This window comes from Falco naumanni, chromosome 3, assembly GCF_017639655.2.
Source record: "Falco naumanni isolate bFalNau1 chromosome 3, bFalNau1.pat, whole genome shotgun sequence".
In the NCBI taxonomy this organism is placed as follows: domain Eukaryota; kingdom Metazoa; phylum Chordata; class Aves; order Falconiformes; family Falconidae; genus Falco; species Falco naumanni.
In genome coordinates this window covers 49983380-49999155 of record NC_054056.1, presented here as the reverse complement: position 1 = coordinate 49999155, position 15776 = coordinate 49983380, and the positions used below count along the sequence as shown (strand labels likewise).

The 15776-nt window shown below is 42.6% G+C and overlaps 1 protein-coding gene across 2 annotated transcripts in view; it reads right to left on the bottom strand.

The window, feature by feature from the left end:
• The window catches only part of TMEFF1 (transmembrane protein with EGF like and two follistatin like domains 1), a 130004-nt gene that overhangs the window by 5385 nt on the left and 108843 nt on the right, over nucleotides 1-15776 (bottom strand). The window contains exons 6-8 of one of the 2 annotated variants that reach the window (XM_040588617.1): nucleotides 9274-9422; nucleotides 8363-8428; nucleotides 1776-1899 (exon numbers count right to left, since the gene is read on the bottom strand). In XM_040588617.1, coding sequence (XP_040444551.1) covers nucleotides 1776-1899; nucleotides 8363-8428; nucleotides 9274-9422 — 339 coding nt within the window. The remainder of the gene's footprint in view (nucleotides 1-1775; nucleotides 1900-8362; nucleotides 8429-9273; nucleotides 9423-15776) is intronic. The other variant, XM_040588618.1, reaches the window with a different exon arrangement.

Here is a 15776-nt window from a genome sequence, read left to right as displayed (position 1 = left end):
GAATGCAAAGCATTTGAAATTAACAGTTTGCCCCTAGCATTCATAATTATATTTTCCTTGCCAGAGAAAGAGAGATTTTTTTTTTCTTTGGTATATGATTACTATGGCAGATTGCTGTCTGATATAAATAATTCATTTCCTTAATAACTCTGCTCCAGTAGGAAACACACATAAAGTATGAGACCATCAGTATTTAAATAGGCAAGAACCCCCCCAAGGAGACCTTATACCTAGGATTAAGAACTGGCAGTCAGAAATTCTTGACCGGAACCATGTGAAGTTTGTTGTGCTAGGTCCAGTGCTGTGCTACTGCTCAGGCTGTTTAAATAAATAATTGAAAGTAGCAATAGTAAATGTATACAATAGAATTTAAAGGGACAGTACACTAATTACAATCATCAAAACATTGCCTATCAGTAATTATTAGAGTAATAATAAATATTTTAATGATGGAATAATAATAGAATCATAAATGAATAAATGTATATATGATTAGTGCCTTCCAGAAAAAAATCCGAGAAATTAAAAAAATCCATCAGAAATAGTGTTAAACACAGCTCTAGATCAAAAGAATACTGTAATCAAACAGTGCTGCCTAATGCCTGTCAAAATGATGGTGGGAATGCATCCAGTTTGTCAAGAGAAGCAAAGCAATGTTGAGCTCTCTTGGTTCTGGCCAAAGAAAAGAGAAAAACAAGTAAGTCCTACTCAAAATGTGAAAATAAACAAGAAAGGGTCTCAGATGGGAAGAGGAATAGTATAAGCTTTCAAATGCTTTAGTTGACAACCATACTGGCTCTGACTTTCGGGATTCCTGCACTCTGATCAGTCTGGAAACCCTTAAATCTTGGCTGTGCAAAACCCCCTAAATATCCTCGATCAATAAAGATCAAGGGAGAAAATGCAATAGTATCTAATGGATTTACAGCTGAAGTTTCCAAAGGAAAGGAAAGCAAAGAGTTATAGTATCTTCAGCCACATTAATCTGTAAGTACAAACTTGCAAGTTAAAAGTTCAGGAGTGAAACCTCCTAATAAGTAGGGACTACATGTTATTAAGAAGAAGTGGTCCTTTTCTATAAACGACTCTTTTGATTAATTTTATTTTTTGAGAAAAAAAAAAAGATGCAGAATTTATTTGGTGAAATGTAAAGACAAAAATATCTAGGAGCTAAGGAAATAAATTGGACCATTCATATATCCTGGGGAACACTGAATGGCTTAGTATTGAGCATACTGAACTGCTGGATTATACTGTAGACAAAAGGTGTGGTTTAAAGAATATTTTGCAACTTTATACTCTCTAGATGAAGCCTATTATTATGAAAAAGGTCAATAAATGTTAAAATTAAGATATTTATTATTTTTTTATTATTATTAAGAACAGACTGAGAGGTCAATGGGAAAAGCAGAGTCATACAGAGAAGCCATGCAAGGCAAAGGCATTTTTTTGGGTTGTTTTTTTTTTTTTTGTTTTGTTTTCTTGTTGTTTTTTTTTTCTCCAGCTAGGATTCAGCAGCTGAAAATAAGACGACAATACTGAGGCAGCACTCAGAGGGATTCAGCTTCTGAACTACCTGGCTGATGGAGCCTCTCCTTTGAGCTCTGTCTCCCACACAACCGGAGCAGCTGGGTGCTGCCCACAGCATAGGGATACAGCTCCTGTGCCACTGCTTAGATAATTGCAAACTGGTACATGCTGTAATTATGTCTAGAGAGCATTTTTACTAAGCTTTACAGCAATTTCAAGCACATTTTGGAGGCATGCAGACTTACCGGCAGGAAGCCTTCTGAGTGGAATAAATGAATTCACATTTTCCATGTATACAGTAGCCATTGAAGCTTTCTGAACAAGGTATGTGGTTTCCAATGTAAATGTCTTCTCTTTGATCACTGGCGTCTTGAAAAGAAATGTACATATGCAATTATAAATGACTATATAATATTAATAAAAAAACCTCAACCAATAATAGCATATCCTTAAAAAACTTGTAGTGAATGAAGGAATACAGAATAATAAAGCAAAGGCTTAAGAGTGAAGTTTCAGAGGCACCTACAGAGATTTGCCAGAATGTATTGCACTGAAAAATGATCCTCAGAGACATCAAATTTGCTTCTTATGTCAGGTTTCTCAAAGGGAGAAGAGTATTCATGACAGAAACCAGCCAATGCAGGAAGATCAGCAGAGGCTTTGTCAATGGTATTGGGGCAAACAGCAAATACATAGGTACAAAGAACTCTCTCCCATGTCTAAACAGAAGAAAAAACCCTGAAGGTTAGAAGCTGAGCTACATTTTGTGATTACTGGGTAGAAAACAAGTCAATAAAGCCCAGATCTGACTGGTATCACCGGTCGTTATAACTGAAATCAAACACACTACAATAGTGGTCTTCCTCAGAGAAACACTTTCATAGAGGGGGAACTTCAAAATCTTGAAATAAGCTTAAATACTCACTCCTTTGGGAAATGTACTGGTTTTGGCTGGGGTGGAGTTAACTTTCTTCACAGCAGCCTGTATGGTGCTGTGTTTTAGATTTCTAGCTGAAACAGTGCTAATAACACAACAGTGGTTTAGCTGTTGCTGAAGGGTGCTTGCACAGCATCAAGGCTTTCTCTGCTTCTCACTCTGTTTCTCCCCTCAGCGAGCAGGCTGGGGATGGGCAAGAGCTTGGGAGGAGACACAGCCAGGACAGCTGACCCCAACTGACCTGAAGGGTATCCCCTACTGTATGACACCATGCTCAGCAACAAAAGACAGCGTTTTGGTCTTTCCAAGGTGGCAGGTGGCAGTTGCTCAGAGACTGGCTTGGTACTGGGCTGCTGGTGGGATGCAGTGATGGCTTTTGCATCGCTTGTTCCGCGCCCGCCCCCCGCCCCCCCCCCCCCCCCCCCCCCCCTTCACTTCTGAACTGCCTTTAACTTGACCAACCAATGAGTTTTTCTTGTGTTTGCTTTTCTGATTCTCTCCTCTGTCCTCCTGGGGGGAAGGTGGAGGTGAGCAAATGGCTGGTCGGCACTTAGTTGCTGGCTGGGTCAGCCTAGCATAGGAAGGCAGTCCCTTCTGCCCCAACATCTTTCCTGCTTCTGTCATGTTACTAAAACTATGCAAAGCTGTATACATTTTCAACTATTCTTTCCCCAAAAAAATTCTGTAAAAATGTCCTAAACACAGAAGTTGATATTTCATAATGAACTTCTTTAAAGAGCAGGAATCTAAAGCTATGAGGGTAATTGTGGAATTAAGTTCATTTCCATGGCAATAGACTATAGCATCAGAAATACAAGATTATAATCAACTGCAGGTGCAAAGCAAAAAGGGACTGTGAAGAAGAAATCTCTTATACAGTTGTGGATATTTCAATAACACCAGCAAGAAAGAGAATGTATTTATATAAGGAAAAAAAAAGGCATGCTGTTTTAGGTTTTCCCTGAACATTTCCTGGAATGTTTTCTAATTGTTCCAGGAGGAAAAAAATATCTAGCTATTAGAGGTTTTAGATATAAGCAAGCCTGTTGGTTCAGGCTATGCTTCAAAGATACAGAAGACATGTGTCCACTACTAACCTGAATGAACAGACTGTGTCACGGCACATCCAAGCGGAGAAAAGTGGGGTTGTGTCATCCCAAAACTGTTGCCGCCTTCCTACCCCAAGCTGCTAATTACTGTCACATCTAGTCCCAATCAAAGCCTAGCAATAAGCTACATACAATTATATTAGGCTGTTCAGATAGCTGCACCATGTCTGGTTTTTAATGTATGTACTCATTAATTTATTGTGAGTCCCATGAAAGATGGCCAGGTAACCATGGCCACCCAAGTCAGAGGCAAAACTTGTATTAAGCAAAGAGATGTTGTTAAATGCAGGAGGTGATTCCAAGTGTAAACCAAACATTTACCCACCTATTAATGGGAATCCATTTTTAAACTTAGAGGCCTGCTAGACTGCTTCAGAGATCCAAAGTGAAGCTCTGATTTAACTGGTATAGGAACCTTGAAAGTGTGACTGGATATAAGAGTTCAGATCCTTCACTAGAAGGAAGAGGCATGCACGAAAACTGAAACCCTGATGCTCATCTTGGTACAACAAAACCAGCAAGCCAGCTGAATCTGGGAAGAGAGACCTTTCTGATGTAACTTTAGGCAGCCTTTTGCCCTGCAGGAGAAGCAGACTGTCACGGCTGTGGCTCCAGAGAGTAGAAGGTATTACATGTTCAGAGAACAGGTTTAACAAGAATAACTCACAGGAATTTAAAGCAAAAGCAAACAGATGGAAGTGTGGACCATTCTCTTGTACTGGAATAAAAAATAATTCAAAGTAGTTCAATTTAGGCTCCCACTATAAGACCTGACTACTACCTAAAAAAATTTCAAAACAATTCCTTTGCACAAGGCTCCCTCCGTGCACATCATTTGCTGAACTTCAGACTGCACAAGCTATATACTTTAATAATAATAATTATATACAATGTTTTTTCCACTAACTAGATTTCAAGGGCAATTTATATGCAATGAATAAAAAGCTGCAACTTCTTCTAAATAGGAAGAAAAAGTGGTGTTTCATTACATCGCATAATAAGATGTATATTCTATTTGGAGCCTTTTATGCCTTCATAATATAAGTGAAAATTGACATTAAATCATTCCAACTGGTATATTATATGGAGTGAAAATAAGAAAATTTGTAAAAAAAGAAAAATATATAGAGCTTTTCAGCACTGTGTGGCTTTTCAATAAGAACACAAGGAATGTTGAAAGCAATGGTGGGATGTCTTTACTCTGGGAGGCCATGGGAGTGCAAAAAAAGTATAATGACAGAAAAAACTAAAGGCCAGAGCTAAAAGAGAAGATACCAACATCTCGCAACAAAATCTGCATTAAGACCAGTGCTGAGGAGAAACAACAGCGAGTTACAGTCATTAGCGATTCCCTCCTGTGCAGAACAGAAGCACCCATTTGCAGACCAGATCCTTTTTTCAGGGAAGTTTGCTGCCTCCCTGGGGCCCAAATTAAGGATGTCACCACAAGATTGAAGAGCTTAGAACAACCTTCAGACAACAATCCATTCCTGCTCCTTCACATGGGTACTAATGAGGTACAACAAAAAGTCTGAGATTGATCAAAAGAGATTTCAGAGCCCTGGGGAAAATGCTAAAAAAAATCTGGGAGCTCGGGTAGCATTCTCTTCAATCCTCCAATGATGGGGGGAGACTTTGGAAGAAACAAGTGAGACCAAGATATCAATACCTGGCTTTGGGATTGCTGCTTCCACCAAAACTTTGGATTTTTAAACTATGGAAGAGCCTTTGAGGCACCAGGTATACTGGGCCTGACAGGATCTACCTGTCCTGATAGAGAAAATGCATCTTTGGGTGTAGGCTGGTGAGACTGATCAAGGGGGCTTTAAACTAGAATCGATGGAGGAAGGGGATACCAACCGGATTGCAGTAGGTAAGCCAAGAGTTGGCATGGCCTTGCCTGAGGGTGGCAATGCTGGTGGGAACATTTGCACTGCTCCTGGGAGCACGGAGGGCTCAGGAGCATATCTGAAATGCTTGTACACCAACACATGCAGTATGAGAGACAAACAGGATGAACTGGAAGTGTTGGTTGGTTCCCAGAGCTACAATATCATCGGTATTAGCGAGACTTGGTGGAATGAGTCCCATGAATGGAGTGCTGGGATGGGGGGCTGCAGGCTGTTCAGGAGAGATAGGCAGGGCATGATGATGTGGTTGAGAGCTTCTGGGTGGGGGTTAGAGGGATGGAAGACAAAGGAGATGTTTAAGTGGGTGTCTACTACCCATCATCCAGCCAGGGTGCAAGCACCGATGAGTTATTTTCAGGAAAGTAAAAGAAATTTCTGGATTGGTAGCCCTTGTCCTTATGAGAGATTTCAATTTCCCAGGCATCAACTGGGAACATCATACTGCTGTGACAAGCAGGTCTTGGAAATTCTCAAGGCTGGTGGGAGATGATAACTTCTTGCCACAAGTACTCAGTGAGCCAACTAGGAAAGATGCCCTCCCAGGCTTGCTGTGTGCGAATAGAGAAGGACTTGTGGGGGATGTGATGGTAGGTGGTTGTCTTGGCCACAGTGATTATGAAAAACTGAGTTTAAAATTCTCAGTGTAATGAGAAAAAAGGACAGGAGAGTTGGTACCCTAGATTTGAGGAGAGCAAACTTTAAGCTATTCAAGGAGCTATGTAGCAGAGTGTCCTGGGAACCTGCTTCTGAGGGCTTAGGGGTCCACAAGTGCTGGTCAGTTTTATAGAAGCCTCTTTTAGAAGCACAGGAGCAGTCAATCCTTCCGTGTTACAAGTCAGGCAAGTGGGGCAGAAGACCAGCTTGGCTGAACAGGGAACTCCTCACGGAGCTCAAGAGGAAAAAAGATTGTATGATCTCTGCAAGCAAGGTCAGGCTTCACAGGAAGGTTCCACAGCCATGGTTCTTATGTGTAGGGAGAAGACACGAAAGGCCAATGCTCAGTTAGAGTTGAATCTGGCCAGTGTTGTGTCCAACAACAAGAAGGGCTTTTTTTAAGTACGTTAATAGCAAGAGGACGTCTATAAAAGCATTGGACTGATACTTGTTGTGAATGGTCATCTGACTCCTAGGGAAGAGGAAAAAGCGAGACATGCAGTGGGTTTTTTTGGCCTCAGCCTTTAATAGTACTGATGCACCTTGGGCTGCCCAGTCCCCAGAGTCAGAGGACCACGAGTGTGGGAATGATCATTTTCCATTTGTAGACCCTGAAGTTGTGAGGGACCAGCTGTATCATCCGAATGTTCACAAGTCCATGGGGCCTACTGGGATTCTCCCAGAGTGCTGAAGGAGCTAGCGGACGTAATGGCAGGACCCCTCTCGATCATCTGCCAAAGCTCTGGGAGCCTGGGGAGGTCCCTGCTGCCTGCAGGCCAGCCAGTGTCACTGCAACGTACGAGAAGGGTGTGAGGGAAGACCCGGGAAACTGCAGACCTGCTAGTCTAACCTCAGTTCCTGGGGAAAATTATGGGGAAGATTATGCTGGGTGCTGCTGAAAGGCATTTAGAGAATGCTGCAGGCATCAGGCAGAGTCAACATGGGTCCACAAAGGGAAAGTCCTGTTTTAACTAATTTGGCATCCTCCTATGGAAAGGTCACCTGCCTAGTGAGTGAAAGGAAGGTGCTGGGTGTAGTTTTTCTGGGTTTTAGTAAGGCTTTTGATAATGTCCCTCACAGCATTCTTCTGGACACGTTGTCCACTCATTGCTCTCTGCAGCTTCCTGAGGAGGGGAATTGGAGTGGGAGATGCTGATCACCTCTCCCTTGGATCCAGTGACAGGACACATGGGAATGGTTCAAAGCTGCAGCAGCGGAGATTTAGGCTGGACATTGGGAAGCAGTTCTTTACCAAGAGGGTGGTCAGACACTGGAACAGGCTTCCTAGAGAGGTGGTCAATGCCCCACGCCTGTCAGGGTTTAAGAGGCATTTGGGAAATGCCCTTAACAACATGCTTTAGCTTTTGGTCAGCCCTGAATTGGTCAGGCAGTTGGACTAGGTGATTCTTGTAGGTCCCTTCCAACTGAAAATATTTTATTCTGTTCTACTTTCCTGTACTGTACTCTACACTATTTTATTCTATTCTATCCATGCTATTATTTCTGAGAGAAAAGGAGAAAAGATTAACACCTATGCAGATCTGTTCTTTGCCATAACTTGTGAAAGACAGAGGTGTTTTGTTCTGGACAGCAATGCTTTGAAGAAAAGCCACTGACATGCAGAAGCATATTTGCTCTGAGGATGTACCTAACACACATGCAGGCTACTACTGTAGCATAAAATAACTGAGCAGAAAGTTAAACTATGCCTTATTTCATTTATGTTAAGGTTATTAAAGGTAAGGTAAGCTTCACAGAGATAAAACATTTTCAATCAATGTGATTCAGCATATTATTTTACTAAAAACATTGTAAAACAACCTAACAAATACAGAATCTGCCATTTTTTCCCCAGAAGTTAACAGAAAAGATCACATGAGAGAGGTTTGCATCATTTCATCAGGAATGTCACAGTTTGATGACATTCTTTCATACTAGTCTTCCAGTAAAGTAATTTCCACGGCACTCGGGGGGAGTCTAATCCTGTGACCACTGCATAGGGTGGTGAGAAGCTGGGCAACTTAGAGGAGGAATACAGCAGGCAGAACTCACAAACCGTGCACATCTTCTTGCCAGCATTGCAACATGCTGTAAGAAAAAAGGTGTTCACAGGTCTGTCTCAGTTACAGAAATCAAAGCTGTAAGGCAGACAAGAAGGAACCTGCATGCTCTGTTTTCTCATCTTGTGAAATCATAACCAAACAGCACAGTCAGCACAGTACCTTTCACCTCTGGCCGATACTGCATGCCATCATCTTTCTTTCCAACTGCGTTTGTATCATCTGTTTCTAGATGATAAATACATGCATGGACAGCTATTAGGGAAGGCTTACTACCAGACCACTATATGTATGTCATTGAGAAGCCAGAAAAATAGTCAAAGAAGTATCTTAATTGCAGTAAAACTGGACACATTCCCACATTGTTTCACCCATACAACCAGGTTGGTAGCACACTTGGTCAGAAACAGTCAGTAACCCCAGGGTCCAGACCAACACGTGGCACACCTCGGGCTTATGCGAGGTCTTGGTGACAGTCTGTTTTGGTTTTGGAACTGTTCAAGTTACAGATCTAGATGTAACTGTCAAAGAGATGGTGGAAAGCTGTTATTCCTATGAGAAAGTCCTAACTGCAACACCCCAAAACTGAAGTGTCATGCACAGGATTAACTACAAGGCAGTGGACGGAGGGTTTCAGTGGACTGTTCCAACACTGAAAAAGGAAACGGATAAATATTTGTTTGATTGGGGCCCCAACTCAACTCACCTTGGAAGCACATTGTACAGCCCACAGCAGCAAGAGAGGACATTTGCAACACACTGGTATTCCTTTTGCTCTCCTGCTTCTTACTACCCCCTCATATAAGGCCCGTTGGACTATTGCTTAGATTCTTGTAAGAGCTTTTGCCATCTTTCCAGGTAACAGCAGCCAAAGAAAGGTAATGTAAACACAGCATGTATGTACGTTGTGTAAACATACCTCTCTGTGGGAACCTCTAAAATACATAAATAAAAGTGGGGAGTTCACTGATAACTGGATCAGTGACTTCTGATCAAAAACGGGAAAGGGAAAGCTCTACCAAGCCCACTTATGTCAGAACTTATATTTACCAGAAAAACAAAATTAAGCCTACCTGAGCAGTGTCCAAGATGCCTGATATCGATCTGCTCTTGCCTCAGACATGATGCTTCTCTAACAAAGCATGGATTGTTATAGGAACTTCCATCAGAAGCACATACAGGATTAAAGCTGTATCCACTGCAGTCTATATTACATACACACCTGTTAATTGAAACATACAGCAAAACAAAGTTGACATCCAGCAAAGAAAAATTAAGTCATGCTGAGCCCCAAGTAATCAGCAGTTCATACACTAAAATCAGGGGAGAAAAGCGCGTTGCATGAGGATGCTGAAGAATTTGCTGAGGTCACAGGCTTCTAAGCAGAATGTACAAAACTATGAATAGGTGCTTCGGTGTGCTTTTTAATAATGTATTGATATTTCTTGTAGTTTTACTATAATATCAATCTAATCCACACCTGAAAATTGATAACACATTACTAGGAAGATTTACTATATTAATATAACAGTTTGTGGTGTCTGTTCTCAAGTGTGAACAAAACCAGATGAAAACTATTCTTTTCTGTGAGTGTCAGGATCCCTGAAAGGGAAACAAAAGAAAAGGACTCCCATTTCTGTTAAGCAGTAAAAGAAATTTCTCTATTTCAGAGGCTGTATAGAATCATTATGCTTTGCTAACTGTGTCATTTCATCAAGTCATTCATTCATACCTTTGAAAGTCAACAGAGGGTTTATTGCATTGTATTTAAAACAGGTTTATGCAATACGGATTATTTCATATTGCATCCAATCAACACTTTGGCTGGTTTATACACTGCATATTCCATATATTTTGCAACTATGGATTATAAAATTAAAGTGGGGGAAAATTAAGACCTAGCATGTAGCTGGTTCCTAACCACACATACCTAAGACAGCCAAAGACTTAGACAGGGCAATGACTTACCTGTTTTCAGTTAGATAGTTCTGTTGCTCCAACAAAAAGTCCTGAAATTTTACATGTGTGAATGGCACAGGAAAACTTTCCAGCTTTTCAAGCTCTACCCTCTTGTTTATTTTAATCAATATACTACTTTTTAACTGAACCTCTGTTTTTGAATGGAAGTTTCTGTGTGTGCCTCACTTTATTCTGCAAGCTCTGCTCTGCCTTTGGACTGGGTGGCTGCAGAATGGGGGCCAAGGTGGGCACCACGTCCAGCTTTTAGCCGAGTTCCTCCTGATGCCATGAGAGCAGGAAGAACTGCTCTGCATCTTCTGAGGAGGTGGCAGTAGGCATGCAGTCCTCTCCTTGCTGGAAAGCTCTACACAGGGTGCACATAGTCTGATGGCTAGGAGCTGCTGCTAGCTTCATCTTGATTCATTCTTGTAAGACTGAGGGTGGAGAAAAAAACTGAAGCTGCTAACTTGACAGTTTTTTATGTTCTTTCCAGCTGTTCCAGATGCAATTAAATTATTAAATATACATATGTGTGCCTCAGGTCCGTAACAAAACTCACAGCAGGACCCAATTCAATGCTGCAGAAAGACTGAAGATGGCCAGCACACCTTTCTCTCTCCTTTTTCCATGAGCAGCTCTTGTTGCCTAAATTTAAAGACGTCAGTTTTGCCAGTAATATTTTGTGCCTGTGAACTTCAGATTGTTGCTTAACAAAAGAACAACTCTAGCACAAACAGGTTTTTAAGTGCACCTCCTGACAGTGAAAAACTGCCCCAGTAATGAGTCTTTACACATCTTAGCGACATACCTCAAAGTACTCATGAAACCGCTAAGTATCAATATGATGAACATACAATAATTTTTCCTACTAGAAATGTCAATGGTTGTAAACCTTGGACCCAGGAAAGGGAGTACTATTTTGTCACATGCTCCCACATGACTTTAAGCCTAATAAGCCTAATAAGCGGTTTATTAGGATTTACTATATGCAAATAAAAGGCTCATGGCTCAGCAGTTGTGCACATTTATTAACACAAATGAGTGGAGTGCTAGTCCTAATTTCTATGATACTGGCATAAGACACATGACATAGAAGATACAGATGCTTACAGATATCCTCACTCAGCCTTAGCACTCAGGAGACACCACTGCCTGCGCACATCCATCCTTGTCACATTTCAGCACATTTGCATATGTATCTCCAGACCAATTCCACCTGCATGCCTATGTCCAAACAGCTCTAAATCTGTCTGAAGTCACCATCCAAGGTGAGTGGAAGCAGGAAACTGCTTATGTTTTCATGCTTTGCTGCATTTAAATTTAACATCTAATGTTAAAGGCTTACTTTCTTAGCATTGCTAAATGCTTGTTTTAGGGGTAGTTGTGAATTCCTGACCCTGTTTTTCTGATAAACACCCCCAGTCTTAGCTCTAACCATCTTTTCAATGTACAAAATTTTCTTTTTTATAATTTAAAATTTAAAAGTAGGAAAATCATAAAAAAAAAAAAAAAAAAAAAAGAAAAAGAAAACCTTAAGTGCTGGGGCAGTGTGAAGCAGCTGAAGCCCACTGACCAGGTGCAACAGGCTTGCCGCTGCTTTCTGTCATTGGAGCAGGACAGACCTGGTGATTGCCAGGAGTGGGAGCAAGTGAAATACCAGCCTGCTGCCAGGCTGGATACTGGGATTTGCTGGAGGCTTGCAAGCACACCAAATGCCCGGTGGGGCCCCGCTGGCACAGCAGACCCTGAGCAGCTGGCAGACACGGCTGCTTTGCACCCGCAGGCATGAGGGCTGCAGGCACACCAAATCTCCAGAGAGTGCCTCACCAGCCGGACAGACCTGGCCATGTGCCTGCTGCCCACCTGTTTCCCATGCTGCTCACGCACATGCTCACTGGGTGGTGCGGCTTTGGGGTGGTCCTGACTGCCCTTCCCCATGGGGAGATGGGACGGATGGTCACGGCAATTTCTGCCCCACTGTGGCTTGCTGTTGCCGGCCACAGTGCCTGGCAAAACCAACAGGGCTCCCGGGGCATCCCCCAGTGTTTGTGATCCTGATCTCCAGGATCTGCCCCCTCTTTTGGAATCCACACTGCCCTCCTTCCAGGCACTCTTCTCCTGCTCAAGGGCACTGGCTTTCAGGACACCTCTTCTCTCCAGAGACCAGGCCCTCAGTTTCCCAGTCTAAGCAGTCTATCTGCAGAAGTGCACTGTATAACCAGCTTTCCAGCTGCTGACTCTCTCTCGTAGCTCTTTATTAACTGGAGGATTCAGGATCTGACACTTTTGTTTAGCCTGGGCATTATCCAGAATTTACAACCAGTCCGTGCTGGTTGCAGCTTAGGAGTTGAGAAGTTCAATTTCAGACATTCACCGCCCTGACGACATGCATCCAATTACCTGCCTGGTGCTGTTAGCTACTCCTTTGCCTATGACCAAATGCCAAATGGTATGCTTGGCCTTCACCTGGCCATTTAGTTATAGGTGTAGATGCTTCAACAGGGCTGTCTGGCACATAAAAGCGTGTGGTTTAAGTATGCCGTGGGATAATGAACAGTTGAACTAATGTACTTAAAAAAATTGAAACTATTATGCTTCATTATTCCAACATAAAAGCCTGAAGCCTTTCAGAAGGCTGAAAGGGAATGATTTAAAGTGACGATGTGGCTGGGGCGTGATGCTCTGAAGGGAGCAACACCTCTGTGGATGCAGCATGGTGGCAGAGAGGGAGCCAGGACTGCACATTCAGAAACCTCTACCCATCAGAGAGTCCGCATGGGGTGCAGTGAAGTTGTCCTTGCTTATAGCCAGCTGGCACTAGACCCAAAATACAGCCAGGTCTGCCTGCACAAAGTGCCAACTGGTGACATGGCAGCAGAGAAATGTGGGCAGTGCTGCTTTCAATAGAAAACATGAAACGAAAGTTGTTTTTAACCACCTAGTGTTTGTGAAGGAAGGTAAAACCATAAGAGAGACAATTGCTGCTCTGATGCTGCACATCAAACACATCAAAGCCGGTGGCTGAGTCTCTGCAAGAGGACAGGACCACCAGCACAGACTGAAACAAAAAAGAAGCTCAGCAAAGTATTTCCCCCCCCCCCCCCCCCCCCCCAAGCCAATTTGAGTCCTAAAGCCAGGCAGAAGTCAAAGCTCAAGGCTATCAAGCACAGCCCATGGGGCTGAACCATCCCACGGACAGTACCAGCAGTACACAAAGTATGGGAGAAGATGCAGCAGACTGTTAATGAGCTAAAAGTGGGCCTCAAAGGGCAGAAATCTTATCAGGGGGTTTTGCAGGCAGGAGAAGCTGTGTGGCACCATGGACTGTGGGCTTTTCTTTTCTTCACAGCTGGAGACTGAAACTTGACAGAGAACTGAAGTCCCATATTGTAATCTGTTCCCTGAGAAGTCCTTCTTATGTTGGGGAGAGAGCTTGAAGAGATCAGACAACAACACAGAGAGATGCTCAGGAAGGGAGGGCAGGAATAATTTGCGATCTTGAAGTGGGAGCGGGGATATGTGGGAGGAGCACAAGATGGGCATCCAGAAGTAGAGTAGACCCTAACTGTAAAATTCCTAATACCCCTCCTTTTAGGCACTTACTCTCACTTCTGCCTTGGCCCTCACCCTCACTGTGTCCGTGTACAGCGGTCCATGAGAGCAGTGCCACGTGCAGCACCCCGAGCTTGGCTGTGCAGCTGTGGACACTTTCCAGCACAGCTTGGGCCAAATGACTGAATGGCAGCACTGCTGCGAGGCTGGACTCCTCTGGCCACCAGCCCGCTACAGGCACTAGCCTAAAAATTTAGCTTCAGAAGAAAGAGGATGCAAAGGTGTTGAGTGTATTTCAAATTCACATACCAAGCATAAAAATATTAGGCTATACAATTAGAGATACAATATAATAATGTGCAACAGAAGGCGATTTTATAAACCAGGAGGATCAAAAAGCTTATAGCAGCAAGATTTAGGTTAGGATTTTAATCCATATAAAAAGGGTATTTTGAAGAGAATTTTCCACCTTACTTATACTCACTTTAAAGAGGTTCTAAAACACTATCCTGCATTTAAGACAACATTGCGGGTTTGATTCTAGCTTTAAATATTTTTAACATTGTTTTTTAGGTACCATTTTTGTTCTATTCCGAAGCAAGATGCATTTTCATCCATAATTACCAGTGGAAATACAAATTATGTATGCTGTAAGCATGTGCTTTCTGGTGTGAGCAGGTAGGTGTATACTGAAATTATAGTGTACCAAAATGGCTGGTTTGCAATAAAAAAAAAACCAATTTTTTTTTTAAAAAGAATAGTATCAATCATAAAACAGTATTTGTAATAATAGGAACCTACTCAGATATAGAAACTGAATTTCTAATGTGAGAAATTAACTATCTAGAACCTCTTAAACACTGCTGGTTTGACCCCTCACTATGTTTTCACAGATGCTAAAGGCTGGTCTGAGTTTGGATGGCTGACACAATCCAAGGAGATGATAGCATGTGATGATGTCAGTCATAAATAAATGCAGAACAAAATCTTGTATTTGAGCTTCTAGTGTGGAAAATCCGAGGTTCAAACCCAGATCTGCATTGCTGCCGTGCTGCAAGCAGACCTAGAAGGTGAACATGGGACAACCACAGCGGAGATGAGCAGCCAGCCTGACTCCTGGGGTCACACGTGAGAAGTCTCCTGGGTAGGTGGTGCTGAAGCTTAAGCCCTGTCCTTTAGGCAAATGCCGCTCTGACAGCTATGTTTATTGCTCAGGAGTGACCCCACAAGGAAATCAGGAAGGACCTTGGGAAAGAAAATGCAGAATCATGGGAATTTTCAGAAAGAGAAATATAATTCTTTTGAAAACTTGCAAAACAAAAACACCAGAGTACTTTTAAACAGGATGGTATCTTTCTCCTAGCCCTCAATTATTTGCTTCTGCTATTTGGAGTAACTTCCAGGAACACCTGCCTGAAGACCAGCAATGGTGCAAGCATAAATTGTTGTGTGAAGTTGATCCTGAGCTGCTATAAGTGAGGACTGCTGCAGCACAAACAAGCTAGTAGGCTGCAACAAGGCTTTTACCGTCAGTCAGATTCTACTGTCCATGCTGTTTCTCCTTCCTCCAGAGATCAGACCACACTGCTCCTCCTTCCAACCGTTTCCCCTACACTCCTCAGGGCTATTCATCTACGTAGCAGGAACGAGCTACAGCTGCACATCATCCATGTCAATCAACCCACTGCCTTCAAAACAAGGCCACAGCTGCATGTTATCAATGTTAATCAATCCACGGCCTTCATTGCTCTATAAGGATAAGCACAGCAAAGTCTGCATCAAAAAAAAAACCCAAACCCCTGCAATAAAAGGCTTCTCTGATTTATCAGTTGCTTTTTCAAAGCACCAGTCTTCCTTCAGGCTTTCCAAAGCTGTGCCACATTGGGTAAATCAATCATCACATCCTAATAGAAGACTATGGTAAAATCTTAGCTCTGTTACTGATACCGGGCGTTTTGCCACCATTGCTTAGAGCTGAGTGAGGATGCCACAGCTTGAGCCTCACTGCCAGTCTGCTGTTGGCTTTTGTATGTGTTTGATAAACATGATCCTGCTTGGTGCCCCA